Source organism: Paramormyrops kingsleyae, chromosome 13, assembly GCF_048594095.1.
Source record: "Paramormyrops kingsleyae isolate MSU_618 chromosome 13, PKINGS_0.4, whole genome shotgun sequence".
Classification (NCBI taxonomy): Eukaryota; Metazoa; Chordata; class Actinopteri; order Osteoglossiformes; family Mormyridae; genus Paramormyrops; species Paramormyrops kingsleyae.
The window spans coordinates 31719016-31743332 of NC_132809.1; the positions used below are offsets into that span (position 1 = coordinate 31719016).

The 24317-nt window shown below is 43.8% G+C and overlaps 2 protein-coding genes across 2 annotated transcripts; one reads left to right on the forward strand and one right to left on the reverse strand.

The window, feature by feature from the left end:
- Nucleotides 1-658: 658 nt before the first annotated feature.
- LOC111851890 (cytochrome P450 2F2-like) lies at nt 659-10949 on the reverse strand. Its single transcript, XM_023827220.2, has 11 exons — nt 10834-10949; nt 5234-5398; nt 3812-4453; nt 3190-3352; nt 2951-3103; nt 2565-2725; nt 2280-2453; nt 1829-1967; nt 1511-1698; nt 1072-1213; nt 659-927 (listed from the first exon to the last, which is right to left on the reverse strand). Exons 3-11 carry the CDS (start codon nt 4070-4072, stop codon nt 734-736), a joined length of 1575 nt encoding a protein of 524 aa, XP_023682988.1. The 5' UTR covers nt 4073-4453; nt 5234-5398; nt 10834-10949; the 3' UTR covers nt 659-733.
- On the forward strand, nt 9528-23847 carry e2f4 (E2F transcription factor 4). Its single transcript, XM_023827215.2, has 11 exons — nt 9528-9823; nt 10563-10962; nt 14402-14511; nt 14785-14946; nt 15223-15266; nt 15360-15424; nt 15818-16085; nt 16231-16401; nt 18721-18768; nt 18864-18908; nt 20136-23847. The coding sequence occupies exons 1-11, from the start codon at nt 9675-9677 to the stop codon at nt 20249-20251; spliced, it is 1578 nt and encodes a 525-aa protein (XP_023682983.1). The 5' UTR covers nt 9528-9674; the 3' UTR covers nt 20252-23847.
- The last annotated feature ends 470 nt before the right edge of the window (nt 23848-24317 follow it).

The window sequence follows — 24317 nt, forward strand, 5'->3', positions numbered from 1 at the left end:
ACAAACGCACAAACGGATTGAGATAGTCACACAGCTCTCCATACACATTTGAACCGTATGTTTAAACTTTAAACAGAAGCATACGGTTTGACGTTCATTTCAGAAAACTGACGTGAACATCTGTTGGCGTGAAAATATAACATTAAAGCCTAACATAATATTTTTGTACTGACTTTTATGGTTTTAATGTTAAGCGTAACTTTAGAATTTTTCTGCATTATCAGGCCTTAAATTTATAATTAAACTAATGCTTGACAAATCTTGCTGCAATGACACGACCCCCAAATCGGGAATTCTGGAATTAAGGAAAATTCCGAGTTTTCCACGGGTAAATACCACTTTGTAGTGGCCTTCATGTGCTCTCATCTCGTACTTATAATTTTTTCGACATGACTTGAGGGCAGGGTTATACCACTGCCTGACGTTAATTTAACTATTTTGCTTGTTAAATCGGTTTGTAACTTTTTTCCAAGCTATAAAATGATCTCATTATTATTATTATCATTATTATTTGCTCGTAACTCATTGTTCTTCTGAAATACATTTAAGATAAAAGACACTGATCTAAGAAGATTTTGTATTGTTTTTGACTTCCTCTTGAACAGAGTTTTAGTCTACTCTGGTCATCTTCCATTTCATTTAAATGTAAACACAAAGGTTTGTCGAATACAGCACACATGCTTTATTGGGATGAGTCAGGCTTGGTATGCAGCCAATGGCTTCCATGACGTCTTCAGCCTGTCTTGTCTCCCCTTAGCCTGACTCCCAGCTTGTAGGGTTTCGGTGACAGCGTCACACCCCACACAGGGCTGAGGTCTGGCACCCCGGCATCCTCAGGCCAAACAAACTGGTAACGGCGTAACAGAGTCACCAGAAAGAGGAACAGCTCCATACGGGCCAGGCTTTCCCCCAGACAAACACGAGGCCCTGTCATACACATCATACACACCTCCATAAGGCCAGGAACCTGAAGCATTTCAGGGTATAAAACCATTATGGTTTTCTGGATGAACACATCACTGTTAAACTACAAACTGTACTTGAATTCAGGGCATTATTAAACATTCTTACCCACAGAGAAGGGCATGAAGGCCTCAGGCTTCACAAACTCGCCCTGCTCATTCAGGAAGTTGGTGGGGTTGAAGTCATGGGGGAACTTCCACTGGCCCTCCTCATGCAGGACAGTGGAAAGGTTCTGAATAATGAGGGTTCCCTGCAGCAGGTCCAGAAGATGAGAGACAGGGCGAATGCAGAGGACAAGGTGTTTTGGTTAATTCTACCAAAGGCAAATGCAGACGGATAAACTTTATTAATCCCAGAGGAGAAATGAAGGTTCAAAAAGCAGTCAAAGGCAATCAATAAATCAATAGGGGGTATGTTTCCCAAAAGCTGCTGTTAGCAAAGTACATAGTTGGAACCATTCAGTTGCATGAATCCAACTATGTATGTTGCTAACAACTATACTTTTGGGAAATGTGCCCATGAATTGTTAACGTGCATGGAGCCTCACCTTAGGGATGTTGTAGCCCATAAGCTGGGTGTCTTTGGTAGTAGAATGAAAGACACTGAAGGGAACCATGCTGGAGAGACGCTGAGCTTCATGGATCGTGGCCTGTATGTAGGGCATCTCGTGTCTGTCCTCATAAGACACAATGGTTTTGTCCCCAAGCACAGTATCAATCTCCTGCTGACACCTTGCTGGTAAATACAAGCAGACATACAGGTGTGCACCAGGAGAGACACCAAATCGGAAGTATACTCTCTTATTTCTTAAATCTGTCATGACACAAATAAAAAGGTATTAAGAAATTCACATCTGCTTATTTACCCTGAACCTCTGGATAGGTCATAAGGTACAGCAAAGCAAACAGCATAGTGTTGGAGGTGGTGTCTGTCCCAGCGATGTAGATGTCCAGAATGTAGATTATTAATTGGTCTTCACAGAAAGGAGATCCATTGTCACCTCTCTGAGAAGAGAACAAATGTGCCATGGAAAATGCTAAATTAAGTGAGTCCTTGTTAACACCAGTGAGTTTGTGTTTTTGAATGACTCCGATCCTTAATTTGGAGGTGCGGATCTTAATGCCTTGTTGCGCTAAAGTATAAAGAACTTATTCTCTCAGTGTACAAGGGAGTGCAGTTCGTTTAGAGAGGACTGTGACGCTGAAAGGTTTTGCTCGGGAGTTGGATGTGGCTGACAGCGATGTAATTCTTACTGTCATAAGTAAGTAATACTATTAAACCCTCTGACGGATGATATTGTAAGGAACTTAAAAAACCTTTTCTATTTCATCCAAATAGCAGTCAATTAAATCCCGTGGCTCTCCGGGGTCACGCGTGCTTTTGTGTTGAGCAATCATGTCTGCAGCCATCTTCTTTAACACCGCAGTGTTCTGAAAAGCCTTTTGGAAAGGCAGTGGGAGGCTGCGGACCAGGGGAAGAGCATCGTAGATCTGTGGTTGAAACAGTGAAGTTGAAACAGTGACTTGTATGAAAGATTCATATCATGTATTGAAAATGAGACAAATTGAGCTACTGAGAATGAGCTAATTCTATATGGTTACCATAGCCCATGGTCCATTGAAAATTTTGGCATTTCCTGTGAACATACGAATAATATCCTGAAGATATTTGTCGTCATGATCATATCGAATTCCAAAAATGATGGAACAAATTATGTTGGAAGCAGCTTTGTGGAATAGAGTCTGTGGGCTCATGGACTGTCCTGCCAAAGACAACAAGGTGATTTACTCATTCTTCATTTTGTGGTGTTCAGAGATCATGTGGCGTGTTCTGTGTACGTTACATGATTCACTGCTGGGCCCAAAGATGGGTTCATAGATCAAGATACCTTGTCACAGATCAAATGTAGTGAACAGAACAAATTACTTTGCAAGTTGACGAGTTTATATGCATTTGCTGGTAGGCATGAAAAAGAGATTATCCTCACCAACGCTTCTGTCCAAACATGTAATAACATACGAAATTTCATCCAGGATCCTCTCTTCCATTGACTTTTTCCCCAAACCAAAGTTCCTGAGGGTCATGAGAGCAAAACGTCTGTGTTCCCTCCAGCTGGGACCATAGTCAGCCAGTATGACCCCTACAAGAATGAACTAATGTTATCAGCAGTCACTAGAAGCGGAGTGGAGTGTCCTTTTCTGTAATTCAGTTGGTCGTGCCTGTTACCTTTTCCCTCGGTGATGTGACTGACCATGAGACCTTGGGGTCTGCCTGCAAAATCCACAGACTTGGTGACCATTGCTTCTTTCATTGCCTGCAGGCCATTTAATACCACAGCAGGCCTTCCTCCCAAATATAAAGAAAAAACCTTCCCGTATTGCGCTGACAGCTGCACAAAGAGACAAACGTATATTACCTTCAGGTAAACATGTAATGGAAATTCTCTCTTGAATAACTGAACCATCTTGGTGATCCTACATACTCCCTTAACAGGAGGCCTGGAAATCAAACCCACAACCTTCCAAATATGGGCACAGAGCTACATGCCTACCGCTAACTCAGAAGGCAATTTAGAATCCCAAGCCCATCTGAGTTGGATTCCAATGGCTGGAAACCAATGTAATGAGGATAAAAGAATGAAATAAATTCAAAATATTTGCATAATTTTATAATTAAAAATGCTGATTGTATTTAAAAGTACTTCTGTAGGTCACATATGAAAACGTGGCATATTTCTTAACATTTTAATACGCGATTAAACCAGTGCAACTTTATATTCTGAGCAGTTTAATTAAAAGTTAACATGCATATTAGTTGCACATTAGCTAAAAATGCCTCTCAACTCTACCTTCTTCAGGTCCTCAATGGGATTATCCAAGGTTAACTGTAGCAGATTCCCAAAGAGTGGTATAGGGCGTGGACCTGGGGGGAAGTTTTTGGGCCTCTGAGACCTGTAGAGGAAGAAGAGCAGGAAGAATCCGATCCAAAGCAGGAGCAGAGTGCCAACCATGATGACTGTTACCTGACTGCTGTCTGCAACCTCATTAAATACAGAGTCATTCTCTCCTCCCACTGCCCTTTGTATCATAAGTGAAAAGCTGCTGTGCATACATGCCAGACCAGACAAGCAAACATTATCGCAAACTGAAGGTCGTTTTATACAACAACAGAACCATTAAATGTGAACAGTGAGTATGAGAATCTCCAAATCTGAGGCTAAGGTACTGTCTTGGAAATGAGGAGATTGGCCATCCCAGGTGGGAAGGGGGGTGGGGGGTGGAATCTGCCCTTAGTGAGCGAGTCTATGTGCCCTGGATCTTTTTCATGAGTGATAGTGAGGAGAAACATGAGATTGGCAGGAAGATCAGCAGCTGAAGGTTTGCGAGCACTTAGCAGGTCCAGGGTCAGTGAAGCAGGAGCTCCGTGGTGAGGTGAGACTCATGGTCTATCAGTCATTCCATGTCCCTATCCTCACCAATGTCCACGAGATCTGGAGAATGACCAGAAAAAATGTCATCAGCACAAGCAGCTAAAATGAGACTTCTTTGCAGGGTTGCCAGGTGCAGTGTGAGTTAAGAGATCCAGAGGGACCTTGAAATATATCTGCCGCTCCTTCAGATTGTGAAGAGTTCGCTGAGGTGGTGCAGGTGTCTTAAATAGATGCCAACCGGTTGGCACATCCCACTTGGAAGAGGCCCTGGGGCAGACCCAAGACTCGCCAGAGGAATTGTATCTCCTTGATGTTTTATGAATGCCACAGGACCCCCTGAACGACCTCGAGTCCAGGTGACCAGTTTGATGATGCTACCACTGCGACCCTCACCAGGAGAACCAGTTATGAAGATGATGATAATGACAGCAGCTTTCGCATAAAAAAAATTACAAAAGTTGTTTATTAATTTTTAAATTGGATTGACCGCTTTAGAAATGACAAAACTGCAGTGATTTTTATACCACTAGGGGGAAACAATCCCGATCAGTTCTCTGTATAATGCATGTAATATTTAATAGTAAATCTTAATGTAAAAACTAATTATGTTATCTTGTCATAAGCAGATAAAATAATTATATGCAAGTGAAGATGAAAAATAGGCATTCCATTTCTGGAATGTCTGTGGTGTAGAATATTTCACCAAGAGAATTTGTTGTGAGACAGTGTTACAGCGTGTGGTCTGGTGGTGCAGTGGTGAGCACTGTGGCCTCACACCTCTGGGACCAGGGTTTGAGTCTCCATTATCTCTCCATGTGTTTGGAGTTTGCATGTTCTCACCTTGTCATCATGGGGTTTCCTCTGGGTCCTCTGGTTTCCTCCCACAGTCCGAAAACACGTTCCTACATGTGAGTGAATGGTGTGTGAGTGTGCCCTGCGATGGGCTCACACCCCATCCGGGGTTGTTCCTGCCTCGCACCCATAGGCTCCAGACCGCCCACAACCCTGCATAGGACAAGTGGTTACAGAAGATGGACAGAATGTCATGCAGAAATGATGCATTATTTTGTTGGGTCAGCAAGGATCTAGTTACAGTAATAGATTCTGATGGGTTTGGTAACGCTACACAAAGGTCTGGATAAAACAAGCTTCTGTCTGTTTGGAGAAGATAAATAGAGTGATTCCAGAATTCCCCGTCCTGCATTAATCCTCCTCATGCTGATTCACTGGAGCTGAAAGAGCGGGTGGTGTAATTCACGTGAAGGGGGGGTGAGCATGAAGGGGGGGGTGAGCATGAAGGGGGGGTGAGCATCCTCCCACCCTGCCTCCTCTCCCAGGGACCACCTGCAATGCGCAGGGGCTAAGCCACAGTTGCCCTTTTGTGTCTGAAACAATGTGCCCCCCCAACCCCGTACCCTCTTCGTCCTGGGAGCAGGTGGGAGGGGCACTGTGGGAGCCACTCATTGTGCATTCATGGCATATGTCTGTCACTCCGTAGTAAGCCAAAATGCCCCCCCTCCCCCCCATGCACTGACCGCCCATTAATGAGACAAGTGTGAGGAAAATAAGAGGTCGTTCTTTAGTGACGGGGTTAAGCACATGTCGGCATGGGTGGCGCTTGTGAGCTGCGTGACCCAGCCAGCGTCAGCCTCGGGGTGTCCCACCAAGCATAACACCCCCGTCCCTTCATGTGACCTTCCACCGTCTCCCATGTCTTTTTAAGGGGTGGGGGGGGGGGGCTGCTCAGGTGCTGTGCAGTTCACACATTTAATTTCATTCAGTTCCACTTACAGAATGGTGAGAATATTAAGATCACAGCCCTATTCAGAGGGGATTAGCTTTACCTGAGGACATAATGTAGCCCAATTGAAGCAATTACCGATGAGGTCCGTAATCTAAATGCATTCTGAATCTGGCAAGTCTGCAATCAGGGGTGCCGTAAAAGGAGGGGGGACTTAGGTTCTAAACGATTCTAAATTTGTAAGATAACTGGATTGGTCTGGTTTGGGGGCCCAATATCATATACTTTCATGGGGTCCAAAATCTCTAGCGGCGCCCCCTATCTGTAATTATTACACGCCCTCAGTAAAAATTTAGGAGTGAAATATCTGATGCATTTCAGTGAACACGGATCGCTTACGGTAATAGTGATCCAGGGTACTGAGTCTTCCTCATAAACAACACACACCTACAGCCTTTTTGCAGCAAGTTTTACAGTAGCTGCTAAACAGCACAGCCAGGGGAGCTTCTAGCTATTCAAAAGACCAGGGGCTAAAGTATTCGGGGTTAGGCGTAAAATACTTGGGGCTATAGCCCCAAATGATCAGACCTGACGACACCCATGAGTAATGCACTACTGAATTCACTGCTTTCTAAGATACTGCATGGTTGAGATGGGAGAATGTTCAGTTTTTGTGTTTCATTAGTATGTTAAAGAGACAGGTCACCTAAAAATGACAATTCTGTTGTTATTTGATCTTTAGATGTGCGAACTCTGACGTTAATATCTGGACGGGATTCGTTTTATCTTTGCTACCTCTGGTGATCTGGACCGTTACTGATCCCAGGGGGAAATTCAACAGAAAATGCATAAAGTGCATATGAATAGGGGCTATACATGTGCATGACGGATCAAGTGCAAAGACAGCACACATAAGGTATGACCAAACAAAAAATACACAGTACACAAATAGAACTTCCAGAAAAACACAATATTGGAATATTATATAATATATTATCATTAATAATTACTATCAATTATAAAATCGTTAAAATAAAATGTTGGTAATATTGTGAAATTACAATTTCCCACAGTCCTTTCTTTCAGCCCCCCCAGGGCAGCCACAGCCCGAGTGATCAGCGCCCTTTGTAAGGCGTTAAGTCGAAGAGACTAAAGTGCGTAGCCTGAAACGTCGAGAGACAAGGCCACCTCTGCAGATCACTGTCTGCCGCTGACAGCTGTTCGTCCAGACTGGGGCCCAGCAGGAGCTGGCCGTTCCCAGTGGCACTGTAACCCCCCACCCCCCCGACCCCAGTGATGTACGACTGTGTGGGGGGAGGCGTCATCTAAGAGGAGTGACTGAGATGAAAGTACAAAATAATGAGATGGACACCCTGCCAAAAGTTGAATTTTAACCTCATTATACACATAAGATTTTACTGGAATTTAAAGGAACAGCAATATGCCTACATTTAACTAATATCTTTAATTAATATACACCTATCTTGTTAAGCATAATATAACTCAGTCCTGTAATTTTTACATAGATCATTATTATTAAAATGATTATTGTCCGTCTTCCAACTGCTTATTCTGGACAGTGTTGCAGGAGCCCTGGAGTCTATCCCAGGCAACAGAGGGCACAAGGCACGGGCACAGAGACATGCAGGCAGGCTAATTGGTGTCTGAGTTGCCTGCCGTGTGTGCATGCGGCTTGTGGGCTGCCGCTCCATCCAGGGTGAGCCTGTGCCGTCTCTGACCTTGTCTTTAATTATGGTCAATGTATTTTTTATTAAATATTTTTAATGTAGACCTAGTCATGCTTTCTTATATAAAAAAAAAACCTGGCCTGTTGCCTCTTTCTTATGTATGAGGTATATTATAATTAAATGCAACTCTATGAGTTATATTACATTTTGAGATATTTAATTTAGGCTTACTTAACGGCAGTCTTAAATCTGAACATTTTATTTGGCAAGGTTTGAAAACAAAAAAAAAACTGACCTCCTTGGATCTTAAACTTCTGCAGAATAATAAAATGATATTTCATAAAGGCATTGCTCACGTTAATGACAATCACAGAATCAATCTGTACCTTGCAGAGGGAGATGGGGGTGTTCTGGATCTGATATGAGAACAATCTTGGTTGAAGGAAATCGAGGCTACTTACCAGGGTTAGGGCCATTTATCAATTCCAATTCAAATCAGGAAATTAAAGTGGAGTTGGAATTAAAATTTCCCTATGAAATTCAAATTCAATTCCAATTCTGTTCCCCATATTTTTTTCCAATTCTAACTCCAGTTCCATTTGCTGAACTGATAAATGCATTCCGGAATGGCCCCAACCCTGCTGCGTATCACTGGCTCCCAGACCCCTCCCGCCATTACCAGTTTGTTAAGGTGTTTTATACAGTGCTGGTATTTACAAAACACTATAGGTTGAGGGATGCTGCTCCTTATTACTAATCCTTGAGATCAAAATTGCAGCCTTTGGAGCAGATATTGTCATCTGAGAAGAATGTGAAAATTCCATTATCGATCCTAATATATTGCTTCTTCATTCAATCAAAAAATGATTGTTTTCACTTTGAGCCAGCAGACTGCAAACAGGAAACAGAGACGTTTGCTCTTCTATTCTGTTTATGCAACACCAGATTTATCAGAATAACAAGTAAAACAACTGCCTTGTGTAATGGACTGCATCTAAAGATTACTGTTGCAAACAAAATACGGGAAGTCTTCTGTTTTTTAATCACCAAGTAGGTTGAAAAGGCATCTAGAAGATTACCTAAGCATGCAATGTGTCCTACACCCCAGCAGACTCATGCTGTGTGTGAACTTTGACTTGACAACAGATAGTCCAGCAGCACCCCAGACAACAAAAGGCCAAGCACTACTTATCACCTAAGAAAAAGTGAGTGGAGTACAACAGCAGCACAAAACAACCCAGCTCCATCATCTGGTATTCTATTTCCTACCATTCAGACTGTGCTACAGTGCTGTAATTCCAAACCACATAAAGGTCACTAAGTGGTTTAGTGGCCAACAGTCTGTGACCCATTCAGCTGAACTTCACAAACATCTGCTTCACTGAGTCTGCCTCTCTGCCAGCGCTCGTCAGTATAAAGCCGCTGCGATCAAAGGACAAACGTCATTGACTGCTCTTTAATCGTCGGAAAAGTAAATATTCTTTTTTAATCGCTCAAAAAATTAAATCGATTATGTCAGTTTTAGGAAACATTGAAAAGAAACAACTTGATACTTTATTTATAGTGATCTTTAAAAACCGGTTTAAAGACATTCAGTTTTATCAGTCAGTAAGGAATAGGCCTGTATTGGAGACAAACGTGTTCAGTGGCATCGCTCTTACATCTGATTTAGTCATAAGTAGCTTTGTTTGAAGACATTTGTGCAATTTCCTAAGCATTTTAACTTTCGAAACGGGAACGTCCTAAAATGACGCGCGTCCCGTGTTCAGAATCCGCTTTTAACGCGCTCTCCTTTCATTGGAATTGTACGATAATCCCTTAGAAGTGCTGGCAGTTCATTTGTTGTGACGCGATGGGTGCAGCTCCCAGCGAATGGGTGGAGGGCGGAAGGACGGAGGTCGTTTTATTTAAAGAGCGGAGCTGCGGAGCTTCAGTGAGGCGCGTGTGTTTGACGGTGGCGCCTCCAGAAGCAATACGAAGGCGCCTTATACGTTTAATATGGTCTCTGCTTGACGGTGAAAGGTCCCTTAAGTTGATGCGCTGTAATTATGTATATTTTTTTCTGACAGGCAGGCTAACAAGTTATCCATCTTCAATTTCATAATCTATTAAACACTAGATCTCTAATTTCATAAATTAAGAACATCTAAACATCAGTGTTATAATTTTAACACTATTTTAACTCGACCGAGTTTAGTGGTTCGATGATGAATAGATTGATACATGTTTGAAATTTAGAAACAGAATTATTGTTACACATTGAAACTTCTGGCTATGGCTAAATTTTCTTATACATTTTATTATCCATTTTCCGAAGGCTAATCCTGGTTATGGTCACGGGGACAGTTTATTTTAGTTTCTCCTCCACAAAAGCTGAAAACAATTCGTCTGTCCTGTGATGCAAGTAGCTTCGATTTTTTAAAAAACGTAGTATAAATATTTTTTAGATCTTAATTTGTTAGCGTTGAGGTGTTAAGATCAATATACATTATCCTTTGAACATTTATCGTTGATGAATACGGCAAACGCTCAGCCACTTTACTGTGACGTTATTCCGTCCGTCCGATCACAAATATTATGTTCGGCTATAAGGAAAAAATAGTTTCCCAAACTAGCCTAACTAACGCCCACCTGAAAATGCAACGTTCGTATCTGTCTATACTGCGTCACTTTACAGACAGTCCCTGTGTTTCAAATACATCCCAGCATGCACTGTGTCCTTAACGGCTTCATACCATAGGACCTCATTGCCGGGTGGCTGCAGGCCGAAAGGATTCAGGAGGCAGGTAGCCGGACCGGACCGAACTCGCCCCATCTCCCTTATTCGACCGGACAGCCACACCGACTCCGGCACCGGACCGCGGCAGCCCGGGTGCTCCAGGCGGCTCAACGCCGGCGGCGTGGACCGCATCTGTAAGGTCAGGAGCCAGGACTGCGTGCAGGGACAACAACGGACCGAGCAAGGCGAACCGGGCAGTTTGCTGATGGATGTGGACTTGGCCGGTACCGACCTGCGAGCCATGGCCGAGTCTCTGCAGCCTCAAACTCCCAGCCGCCACGAGAAGAGCCTGGGACTGCTCACCACCAAATTTGTGACTTTGCTTCAGGAGGCGAAGGACGGGGTTCTCGACCTGAAAATAGTAAGCGTGTAATATTAGCGGTTTTATACGTACAAACACTTTCTGAATTCAGATGCTTTGAAAGTTTGCTGTCTGTATGTCCGTATACGCCTGGGATTCGGTTCTGAACAAGTAGATAGCGCGTATATACTGGTGATCGTAGTCCAGTTATTGCTTGTAAAGTTGGAATGTTTTGGTTCATTGATTTGTCACGTATCCCCTGCTGGGACCCACATTTTAATCCGAAATGAGCTTGACTCATTTTCGCGGAGGTCAGATGGGCAGTGTGAGTCCTGGATGTGGGTTGACGATCCCGATCAGAGCGGTGGCCTGTGACAGGTCTGATCCCGGAATACCCTCGGGGCTGCGGGCGCCTGCTTCTGCGTAGCCCATCCAGCTCACGCCACTATAAGCGATGCTTTTAAAGTGCAGTGTAACTGCAAGGGGGGCGTTTGCAGGATGCATTTGTCGACGGTGGCAACGCTAAGCCCTTTCAAAGACTAAAGCTCGTGTTAGCGGACCGTTGTTGTCCAGGACTGTTTGAATGGGGATTTCCATTGATTTCGGTTTTGGGAAGGATTAGCCATGCGAATTAACTTATTTTAAGTGTGTTTTGGCAGTTATTGTTCTCTCACACCTTCATGGTTGTCCCTCCCCATTGTTTTACCTTTGATTTATGAATGTGTTATCATTCTAATGAGCTAAGACTTTACTTCTCAGCAAAGTCAAATCCCAGGTTTTCATTTAGCTTTCCAAGCAGTCGGCTGTCTTCAGGAATAAATGGCAATAAACCAGAATCTTTTGTTAAACATTATGCTGTGATAAGACCTACTGCCCTGCCCTGCCAGTCCTGCCCCTTTTTGCACTTACCTTGGTCGGCCGTTCCCCCACTGCCTGTGGTGTCCTCTGAGTTCTTAGCTTGATTTTGTGCTGCAGTGAGTTTTGTGGTGTTATTGGGCTGTTTTGTTTTAATTAGAAGCCTTGCATCTATCTGTTAGGCCCCAGTGAAATGTGTTTTTGTCCCCTTTTAATGATCCCAGGTGACACTGTCTGCAGCTTTCCTGGCCGTACCTATTGCAGGGATGATGATCTCGTTGGGGGTAATGAAAGTTGCGCAGTACTGCCCTGGCGCCTTGGCTGCTCGGTGCTCTGTCATCCTGGTCTCCGCTCTGCCTGCCATGATAAGGCCTCCAGCTACCAAACTTGACCCACTTGTCACTAATGATTAACCCTCCCCCGTCTCCTAGCTGCCCCTTCATGGGAAACCCTCCCTAACGCGTTTGATGTCTGTTACTTGGTCTTGAGACGGGCGTGTCAGAGGTCACGTCTGAGTCTGCCTGATGTTCTCCCTTTGAGATGGATCTGAGCCCGGCATATGTACTGCGTGTTTGTCTATGGAGACATACCCATGGCAGCTGCCGAGACTTTGTCGGCCTGTGCATCTCTGCGTAACTTCGTCAAAGTTTTGTGTGCAGTTCAGGTACTGTTTTCCTAATTGTGTGGAATATAGAGAGTTATCTTATATATGAAGTCTCTTTATGAAAGACTCGACTATAGAGCGCTTCTGGGGATTTTTTGAGGGGACGGATTTTTTCTGAGCGGCGTTACGCAGAGATTCTCAGTAAAGCCTTGCGGCGTTTCCCGCGCGAAAAGATACGCAGCGGTTGGTGCGAAACCTCCCTCAGCTGCACACAAAGTGAGCATTGAAGCGTCACGCTGCTCGCTGTAGGAGTCTCCACCCGCGTGTGTGAGAGTGAGCGGGAGGCGCCGGCACAGAGAGACCCTTTGCTGTTATGAACGTTTATCATGCCGGGACAGCAAACGGAATTGAACTTGAGTTATTAGAGTAGATAGTGACGGAGATTGATGGAGGGACTTTCCCATCTGCCGCTACTGGGCTTCTCATTGTCTCTGCTGGTAAGACACGGACTTCCCGCCCTGCCACTGTGTTTAGGGTCAGTCGGGGTAGGTCGCGTGCGCCATGCCGACCGCACTGTTACGTCCCCTTCATGGGACGCTTTAGCAGGCCTCTTCTTGGAGCCCATCTGGCTCTCTTCTGCCAGGTTGCCTCAGCAGGCCTCATGCTAACGGGCCTGTAGGGGCTGAGGGAGGGGGGGCTTTAGCTGACAGCTGGCATGTTTTTTTTTTGTTTTGTTTTTGCCCCCCACCCCCACCCCCCCAAGCCTCCCTGTCTCAGAGATACAGGAATGCGTGGCTTTGCCACACAGGCTCATTAATGCCCCTAAAAGTCCCCTAGAAGTTACTCTAGGCCGTGGAAATGCAAGGGCAGCGTCCGATACGATCATCCAGATTACCGTCACCTGAGTGTCTCACTTTTAAATAGTTTGAACTCAGTATGCTTATGGTTTAATGTAAGTTCCCAGAGAAATTATGACAGTAATATGTAATATTTCTTTATTTGAACAGTTGAACCCATATGGTGTGTGTGTGTGTGTATGTGTATGTGTGTGTATGTGTATGTGTGTGTGTATGTATGTGTGTGTGTATGTATGTATGTATGTATGTATGTATGTATATCTCCTCCTGAGACCCAAGGAAAAAAGTGTGCTTCAGTTTTAAGTTAATTGTGATTTTCTATGTCTTTGGAGGAAATAAGACATCTTTTTTCATTTTTATTTTTAATTTCACAGCATGTCCTCTTTAGTGTACAACAGGAATACATACGTTTCCTTACATCAGTGAAAAGATAGATGCAAAAACAAAATGTCCACTGCAATAGACATAAATGAATGGGTGGGGTCTCAGGAGGATATAATACACACAAGTGCTTTTTCATTATGAGAAAAAAAATGCACAAGTGTCATTTCTGTGGATGGGTCATTGAATACACAGGCTGTTGTGTGAGTGTTCGTTTATGGAGGTGCTTCTCGAAGTGTTGCCCCATTTCTGCATGTTTATTGCTGTCGTGTGATCAGCACCCTATGAAATGACATTCTTGAATTACCCTCAACGGTTTGTTGAGTTGACCATTTTTCCCAGTCATTGCAGTATTGTTAATTGTGTTCAGTATGCAAAAACCATATAGTTTATATTTGAAGCTTTTTTCCATTTAATAGCTGAGATCAGGAGACAGTATTGGGGTGCACATCAGCAATGTCAAAAACCTAATTCTTCATATTTACGTTCTCTTGTCCTACACTGATTAGCTCATTCTCAAGAGTTTAGTTAATTCAAACTCAAACGTAGTGATTTTATCAATTATAAAGGAAGAACAGTGATATGTGAATATCGCGTTATCAGGCACGGCTGTAGATCCTGAAATCTTGAATCAACATTTTAACATTTTCTAAGTACTAAATGAAAGCTAGGGTGCACTTTGAATTAAAAAATAAATAAAAAAAATTCCGTCCTGCCTCGTCAGGAATATTTTGAGGCCGTCATGATGCCTGGCTTTGCTAACAGCAGGCGTGATTTGTGAGTAATCCTGTGCTTCTCCCAGGCTGCAGACACCCTTGCCGTCAGACAGAAGAGGCGCATATACGACATCACAAACGTTTTGGAAGGTATTGGTCTCATCGAGAAGAAATCCAAGAACAGCATCCAGTGGAAGTGAGTCCCAGGCTGCTGCTACGTGTAGAGCTTCACTGAAGCATGCGGATGATTAAGTTGGATGATTAAACTAGTAGTAGCAGAGCTTTATTAACATCTCAACCATATTAAAAGTATATTAAAGTAGCTGGTGTAGGGCGGCAGACTATCATGCCTGTACTGGGGCAGTTGTTCAGTGTTATTGGGGGGGGGGATTCTCTGTATCCTTGGCTGGATGTTTTTTCCCATGAATGTGTGTGCAGCATGTAATCTGCTTGGGGCTGCATGATGCAGGGGCGTCGGTCCTGGCTGCAACACACGGGAGATCACCGACAAGCTGATCCACCTGAAGGCCGAGCTGGAGGACCTTGACCGGCGGGAACACGAGCTGGACCAGCAGAGGGTCTGGGTGCAGCAGAGCATCAAGAACGTGACAGACGACACGCAGAACAGCAGATATCCTTCACTGCCTCGTCTTCCACAGGGGTGCAGGGGTACAGAGCTCAACTTCTACCCAGAATACTGTTGACAGGAGTCGTGTAAGAAGTGCATGCAAGATGAAGATTGTTTGTGAGGCAATAAATCTATTAGGGCTCCTGGCTTGAATAAAGATTCTTCTAGAACATTCTTCTTGGCCCTGCTTAGTGCCAGGCTGGAGTAGACCTTGGGCAAGCGTTGTAGGAATGGGATGCCACAGAATTGCACAACATTTGGCCCTTAACTCAGACACACGCAGGCGTATGTTACCCACGATGACATCTGCAGCTGTTTTAAAGGTACGCTGCCTGTTCGGGGCTGAGTGCTCATGCACAGCTGATGGTCTAAGCGTGCTTGACCTGAATCCTTCTCTCTCTCTTGCACGTGCCCAGGTGATACACTCTTGGCCATTCGTGCGCCCTCAGGAACACAGCTGGAGGTGCCCATACCAGAGGCTGTAAGTGCTTTTGTATATCCTGATCTTGTCAAAGTCTTTTTTTTATTAAAAAAAAAAAAAAATCAGTGCTTTTCAACCCAGTACCCAGAGACCCCCCAATAAGTCCACATTTTTGCTCCCTCCCAGTGCTGAGCAAACCTGTAGCAGGTGTGTGGTGTTCTCATTGGATGGGAGCTGGGCGGGAGCAAAAATGTGGACTTTTGGGGGACCCTGAGGACTGGGTTGTGAAACACTATTTTAAATTGCACTTTCCCCCCTACTCTTTTAATTACTCCTGCAATAATGTCCCGTATTATATGTGACTCACACATAGATATTTCTTTCACTACTGCCCCCATGTGGTGTGTCTCCCTCTGTTTTGCTGTCTAAACGCCACCTCTTACCCTTCTGTAGGTGATGAATGGACAGAAGAAGTACCAGATCCACTTGAAGAGCACGTCTGGCCCCATTGAGGTCTTACTGGTCAACAAGGACACGTCGGGCTCAGCTCCCGTGGTCCTGCCCGTCCCACCTCCTGAGGAGATGTTCCAGAGTCTTCCGACTGTAGCTGTGCCAAAGCCGGCTGCCCAGCCTGGGACTCAGCAGGCCACGCCCCCCAGCAGCCACAGCCCAACCGCAGCCTCTCCCGCATCGACGCCCGCCCCCGCCATGCCCACCTCGGGTATGAATTTGGCCGGCCTGGGCTGGGATCCAGTGGCGCATTTTTTACTAAAAGACATAATTATTGAGTCTGCATTCTGTCGTAGTGTCTCCCCAGGCATTTCATTTCAGTCAGAGTGAGCGCTGTTTTCTCTCCCTTGTGACAGAACCTTCCGGAAACAGCACTTCCCTGGATCCAGCTCCTGAAGTCACAGTAATGGATCACACCCAATCACTGGAGACACAGCCCTTGCAGTCGTCCGCGTCTCTGGACAATGGCTCGTCCATCTCGCCGTCCGTGGAGGTTTTCGAGCCCATCAAGTCTGACCCGTCGGAATGTGAGTTTCTCTCCCATGCTGTGCTACCCTTCCGCCTGTACAGTGTGGGGGATCTCCGGGGCTTTCGATGTACATTAGGAAGCTATTTTGAATATAAACTGTCGTTTTGCGCCACTGAAGCTCTAAATTTCACCAGTCACCGGGGGAGGGGGGCACAGGGCTGTGGTTAAAGTACAGTGTGCGTCTGGCGTTATCTGTGCCAGTGGTATAACCTGCACATCTGTTTTACGAGAGAGCTGTCGTAGGGCTGATACTGAACTGTAGGCAGCAAGGAAGTGTGTGTGTGTGTGTGTGTGTGTGTGTGTGTGTGTGTGTGTGTGTGTGTGTGTGTGTGTGTGTGTGTGTGTGTGTGTGTTGGCTTAGAATGCACTATGATGCACCATGGGTGTGCATCTGGGACAGCTCAAGGTATGCAATGAGTATACTATTGGTGTCAGTTTCGTCCCCACCAGAGAGGCTGTGTATGCTGGGATGCTCGTTCGCGATTCCGCTGCCGTCTAGGGCTCACAGATGTGTGAAACATCTTCCTGCGTAATTGCATAATTAGTCACTCTTCTGCTGCTCTTGCATCCGCATTGCAAGAACGCCGACTGCTCTTCATTTTCTGTATTGAATAAACTGATAGAATAAGGGGGCTGGCTGCATGTGTAAGTTTGGCAGCGGAGGTTCTGTGTGTGTGAGAGAGATGGGGGCAGATAAGGTCGGCGTCCCCCATCTGCTGGGAGGTCTCCAACGGTCTGCCTGCCATGTCCCACGGGAATCTGCAGCCGAGTGCTGAGCTCACACCTGGGCCTGTACAGTGGGTCCTGTGGCTATAGAAGAAAGAAACTGATGCATGCAGTAAAGAATGGGAAATTACAGCATCACTGCCAGTTTGGTCATAGCTGTACTATTTCGAACACCAAGCACTGAGTTTATGACATGACATGACATATATATATATATACATACATATACATACAGTGGTACCTCGGTTCTCGAACTCACTAGAACTCGAATGTCTTGAAAGTCGAACAAACCAGTTTGACCTAGAACTCGATCTGAATATCAGAAGTCGAACCGTGAACGCCGACCTAATATAAATTGTACGCGCCAGGAAATGAGTCATACTACAATGCAATTCTTACTTGAATGCCTTCTTCACAGACTGGACGATTAACCAAATAAAGCAGAGCAACATTACAGTAACTAACAATAAATAAACCACTAACTTACGTGTACTATTACAGCATTTATGTAATTCATTTAAACTTTACCAGGTAAATGAACTGAAAACCAGTTCTCACTGCTTTCCGTGATATTCGGGAGAAATAGCAGATTACGGATCGGAACTGCCTGGGATACAAATGTCATGCGTGTAACTAAACTCTTCAGCCAATAAGGGCAAAGGTGTGTCGTCACGGAGGCGGTTCCAGTTTGTGCAGCCGGGTGAGAGGTCGCAATGCATCTAACCGTAATGCATTGCGTCAGGATCAGAATGCGTTGCTTTAAGCCAGCGCTGTAAGCAAGTCGAACGCACCCAATGACCGGACTGGGGAAACAAACTGAAACATGGACTTAATACAGAGGACTAATGACAACAACCAGAAACAGCTGATCACAGGGGGATCCCACATGAGATTAACGAGGGGGCGTGGTACACGGAAGGAGCGGACGATCGGGGCTGGACAGGGGTAATGTTGGGATAAGATCTTTATCGTTTTGGAAGCCATTAAGAAAAAAATGCTCTACTTGTTTCATCCTGTTCATTTTGTGTTTAAATGCTAAAAAAAACAAAAAAAATATAGGTGTAATTTTGGGGGGCCGGGAACCAATTAATTGGTTTTCCCTTATTTCTTATGGGGAAAAATTAGATCAGAACTCAAACTTGTCAGGATTCGATCCGGAGTCCGGAATGGATTAAGTTCGAGAACCGAGGTACCACTATATATATATATATATATATATATATATATGTATATATGATGATCTAATGTCCCCTGACTCTCCTGCAGACGTGTTTGATTTCTCAGTGTAAGGGAACCAGCTGGGAGGTATTAAGGAGTGACGGTACGTTGGTGCTCCGGGCTGGAGGAGCCTGTCTGCGCTCTGTCTGATTCTTCAGGATCTATCAGTCTTTCATTTCTGCTGTCTCTCTCTAACTGGATCTTTTTCTTTTTGAAATGTCAACTGTTATATCTTCTCAATAGGGGGCACAGACAGCCCTTGTTTTTGGCAAGGTTTTGCCCACTTGAAGGTGTCTCTCTGTCCATGCTTGGATTAGCAAAACGCTCCATTGCTGTGCCTGAGATGTATTTCCACTTGTCTTCGCTCTCCTAGTGCTGGATTTCCCGAAAGAGCTCTCGGAGATGTTTGACCCCACGAAAGGTAGGTGTCCGTTAAGCGAATCGTTAAAATGAGACGGCCAGGCGTCTGACTCTTGAAGCCGGTGCTCACTTGGTCCTCTCTCTTCCTCTCCACAGAAATAATGAGTGCTGATCTCCTGGAGGAGCTCATGGCTTCAGAAGGTGAGGAACCAGACTATGTTCTCGCTGTATATGCACATGAACAAGTTCTCACCTTTTTTTTTTTCTCCACACTATCTTTTATATTTTAGAATAACATTACCAGACAAAATATTAACGCGAAGCACATGCCATACAATATTATATAAATGTATATATGTATACACACACATGTACGTACACGTACATTCATATGTGTTCATTTTATCTATGAATGTATAAGAGTAATAGTCTATCATCTCTAAGTGGAAATCCTTCACTCCTACAAGTGTATTCATAATCTAATTCCTTCACTGTATGATCATGTGAATTAAACAGTAAAAATTACAGTTGTCCACTTGTACTTATACCTTCTGAAACATGCGTATGAGGTTCTGCCCTGTTTTACTCATGAGCCCATTGTTGTTTCTTTGTAGGTGTTAATTAAGTAAATGTGACGCCCTCGGTGTGGTTACATTTGTGTTTATTTCAGAAATTTGTTTACAATTTAAATTCTTCAGTCTATCATTGAAATACTGCTTTGTATTTGTAAATGTGTTTGTGTGTGTGTCCATCTGCCAGTAGGGGGCAGTGTAATTGTTTGTGCTGCGGAGTGCCTTCTAATTGGATGATGATGGGTGATGGTTTGGTGCCCCGTCCTGAGTTGTTCCCTGTCGATAGCCTCCAGGACAGGGTCATGGCGGGTCCAGAGCCTGAGTAGGATAAGACGTTTCACAAAATGGATGGATGGATGGATGGAAGTTTCCCTCAGACCTAAGAGCCTTTTGAGAATTGTCTCAATTTTACCCTGTTTTACAGGGTATATTAGTGTTGCATTGGCTCTCTCTTTTACAGGTTATATGTATGTTTTACAATGGTATATGTGTGTGTTTTTTTACAGGTTATATGTATGTGTTTTACAGGGTATATGTTTTAAAGGGTATATTCGTGTTGCATTGGCTCTGTTTATTACAGGATATATGTATGTGTTTTACAGGGTATATATTTTAAAGGGTATATTCGTGTTGCATTGGCTCTGTTTATTACAGGATATATGTATGTGTTTTACAGGGTATATGTATATGTTTTATAGGGTATATTCATGCCGCATTGGCTCTGCATCTGGGGAGTGTAACAGAAACATAATTGCGGGTCTCTGGAGAAAAATAGTTTATTGGTACCTTTATGAGGTACCTTTATGTCCACAGGTTGACTCCTTTCTCACTCTCTCCCCCCACCCCACCTCTGCAGTGTTCTCACCGTTGCTTCGCCTTTCCCCACCGCCGGGCGACCACGATTACATCTACAACCTCGATGAAAGCGAAGGCCTCTGTGACCTCTTCGATGTTCCCATTCTGAACCTCTGATCACGAACTCGGCCCAGAGGGCACTTGTGAATAAGGATTTAACCAAAAGTAAAGAGGATAATATTTTTGACCTTTTTTTTTGAGGAACAAAGGAAGAATTAATCTATTTTTGGATTCCTGTATTATAAGCTGATCTAATGAACGGACATTTTTTGTGTTTTTTTTTTTTTTAAATTCTCCCCTTTTTTAAAACCCATCAACTCAAACAGGAAGGCCTGGTATCCGAGATTCTGGCCACAGACACTCCAGGGACACGAGCGAATTACTTCCAGCTGCCAAGCTGTAAATACGAGAGTGAGGCCCCTGCATGACCAAGATGCCTTTTGTAATCAGTCATGACCATATTTAAGGAAGGAACTGGGCTGAATGACGACGGACATGATTTGCGACTTTTACGGAGTTTTTAACCCGCAGACTTATTGGATTGAGTGGCATAAGGAAGCGAGGGGCCAGAGCCAGGGGCCTGCTGGGGTTTAAAGGAAGCGGAGACTCTCGAGGAATGGAAGAGTCGAACCTGGGAAAACAGCTGCGTCGGCTGCCGCAGCCAAGCTGCAATTCTGAGTCTCTCCAGGAGGGGTCACCAGAGCGCAGCCAGTGTAGCTGGTGGCTGTTGGCAGCCCCAGCAGCTCGTCACCCGTCTCTGTAGCATTTTCTTCTTTTTTTTTCCCCAAACCAATGATGTCACATCATACCTTATGCACCACAGCTCTGCCCCAGATATTCATTTATTCATGTAGCTTTTCAAGGCACAAAGTTTTACAAATTAAACTGCCACATTACATGGACCATGGTCTGTAGAAATAGAAAGGAAATATTTAGTTTATATATACATGCATAAATATATATTTTGAATGGGGTTGGGTGAGGGTACATCCTATAGCCTATGTCAATGATGTAGAGAAGGGCACGTATGCACTGGAGCAAAAAGCATAAAGTGGCCATTGTTCAAATATTAAACAACAATTTCACTATATAGCTTTCTGTTTCTGCAGCCATATATGCAGAATAGAAGCGTAATGAGACTGTACCAGTGGACATATTTTAGATTTACATATTTTGGGTTTTCCATACTTGCAGGCCAAATTGCGTAGCATTGGAGTTTCTTCCCCGGAAATGACTGGCCTTAATCCTCTTTCTCCAGGGCTATTTGAGTAGAAGGTGAATGTCAAAGGGCTCTCAGCTACAATGATGACTAGCCTTGTATCATAGACCACGGTTCAGAGTACTGCCACTACACACCGGAGTGAACTGTCCTGCATGTAATCGTATAGATAAATGATTAGAGCTGTACAGTGCTCATATTTTGCTCCATTTTTTTTTATTTTGAGTCGAAATTGAGAATTCTGGAACTGCAAATAATTGATGTCATTAATCAGCTGGATTTTTGGAATAAAATAATATAATAGCATTTACTGCCGTTACATGTTTTTTGGCCATCCCTAAGGTGCTCTGATGATTAGACGTGTAGGTTTTACTGCACCCTGGAGCAAAGTACAGGCAGTGTGCAGCCCTCAGTGAGGGAGAGAGACACTGGCTGATTGATACGAGGTGCCCTCCAGCTCAGGTAATGTCTTCTCTAGACACTTTGGCTGTAACTGTATGTACAGTGCATTTCCTCCAGTGAAACAAAGTGCAGTCATATTTACACACAGGCTGAAAGCAGGTTATGCTGACAGATCACATGGATGATGTAAGCCAGTTAGCTATTACAATGCTGTCATTTCTTCCTGTCTATACGACGGAGAGACTGCAGAAATATAGTAAATGTTTTGCACTTGTGCCTTTGTCATATTCCCATTTTACTGTAAACCTGACATACTACAGTTTTACAGCTACTCAGTTTTACTACTCCTATAGTACTAACATGCATTTTCAGATTTCTGTTCCTGCTTCTTGTAGTCCATGTAAGCGTGTGTGATACGGCTTTTAGTGGAAGTCTGGTGTGCCAGCCACCTCTTGCTGTTCTGTTTTTCCCCAAAGAGTAACTGGCTTCTGTAACACGTGTAAAAGGAGACTCCATTTTGCAGTGTGCTAAACGTGGTTGAAGCTAATCGGAATCCTGCCTGTACTTCATATTCTTATCTTCTGTATCCTTTTCTCGTTATTCTTAGCACATCAGGCTTTTGTCACAGTAACACTGTTTTCTGAGGGGGGGAGGTTATATAGAGATGTGTGCACTTGGAACATATGGTACAACAGTCTTGTGGGATATCAGCTCAGGAAGGTTGTCATGTTTGTCTTGGATGCACAGACCAGCCGGCGCCCTCAGTTCTCATGCTTTGAGGTTCCCATCCGATGTCTCGCTTTAATGTGAGAGGAGGGGCTGCAGTGCATTCTTCTACTTCTTAAGGCCTTGGGGGGGGGCTTGACATGCCAGCCAGTACCTCTGCAGTTGCAGAAACTGCAGCTGGGTCTAAGGAAAGTTCTCCACAGCATTTATCCCTGACAACTTTCATCTCTGGAGACTTGGTCTCGGAACATCTTTCACAACTGCGTACAAGTTTACGCACCGGGACATATCACTGTGCTTGCTTTCCTTGTAGGAAGTATCTTGTAAATCAGTGTATTTCATTTGTATTTTTTTTTTTTTTTTTTTTGCTTGCTGTTTATCTTGTTTCCTCATGTTACTTAGATGTACCCTAGGTGTATTGAACTGAGAATCACCATAGCGATACAGGTTCCTGATTGACCCTCAGAGCTTCTGATAAGGTTGCCAGGACACTATCGCTATGAGGGAGGCCTTTGGACACAGCTCTGGAGCGAGTTTCTACTGAATGTTGAGTGTAACTGCCACTTGCATCAGGTAATTTTGGGTTGTTCCTCTTTTTTTAAAAAAAAAAAAAAATCAGCATAACATACTTCTGTTTTTTCCTCATTGTTTGCCGTTCAGGTTTCTCCTTAACCACCAGGTCTTACTATACATTATTTTCCCAAGTGTTAGGCAGTGCCAGGTTATTCCATTGAGTCTTTTTTTGCCTTCTGTGTGCGAGAGCAATTTGTGTGAATGCTTTTTAAAGTTGTTATAGAATAAGCAAATACTCCGGCTGTACGTCTGTTGTCTTCTGATGATGACTTTGTCTCACAGCAGCCCTTTCCTGTGTTTTATGGTTTTGTAAATTCTCAGTCTCTTGGTCACTGGCCAGATACTCCTGTTTAACCCAGATATGTTTTAAAGGTTCTGAGTGGATGTGTTCTTCAGATAGCAGTTATGTATTTCTTTCTTGTTCATACCATTCAAAGAGGCTCTGTTCTGTTTTATACAAGTAAACATTTATTTCTATATTTGTCATATAAAACAAATGTTTGGATAGTTGTTATATACAGTATGGAATTGTATTGATTCAGTTATCTGTATCAAACCAAGTCATCTCAACAGCACTTTACATCAGTACACCCGGTAACAGTTGCACCTACCAAAATCATTGGAAGGTATTGGTTATGTCCCTGAAGTATTCATATTCCAGGGAATTCTTTCTGTATTTTTCTAAACCTATGATGTTTTTAGAACCTTTGAATGAAAAGTATGTAACAGACAGCTGTAGTTATCCCTCTACCACAAGAGAAAACGAAATAAAGATTTTTATATGTTTTCCTAAGTCATCGCTTCTGTGTTATTTTTCATATACATTTTTTGACTTTTGTTGGAATTTTGGTATGACCAAACTGTTGCGTCATACCAATAGATTCAATTGTACAACTACAAAAGCAATAGAGCTAGTATTTCCAACCCAAACCAAAAAATCATTTACCAGATTTTGAGTCCAAAACTTATTTGAAATAATTTTACATTTTTAGAGTAATCTACTGTTTAAACCTAAACTAACGGTGTGACGTAATTACGGCGTGCTGATTTCCTGTTAATGTTTAATAAACAAACTTTCCCATCGGCCAAAAGATTTAGGACCATCAAATCACGGACAAACAGCTTTTTCCCGAGAGCAGTGGCCTCCGTCATACCCCTTCCCACTACAGAACACTGACCAAAACTAACTGTATTCTGTATTAATGCGGTACATTAATGTATGCCTCTTTGCTGCTGAGCCGTGAGCCGCCAAACAAATTTCGT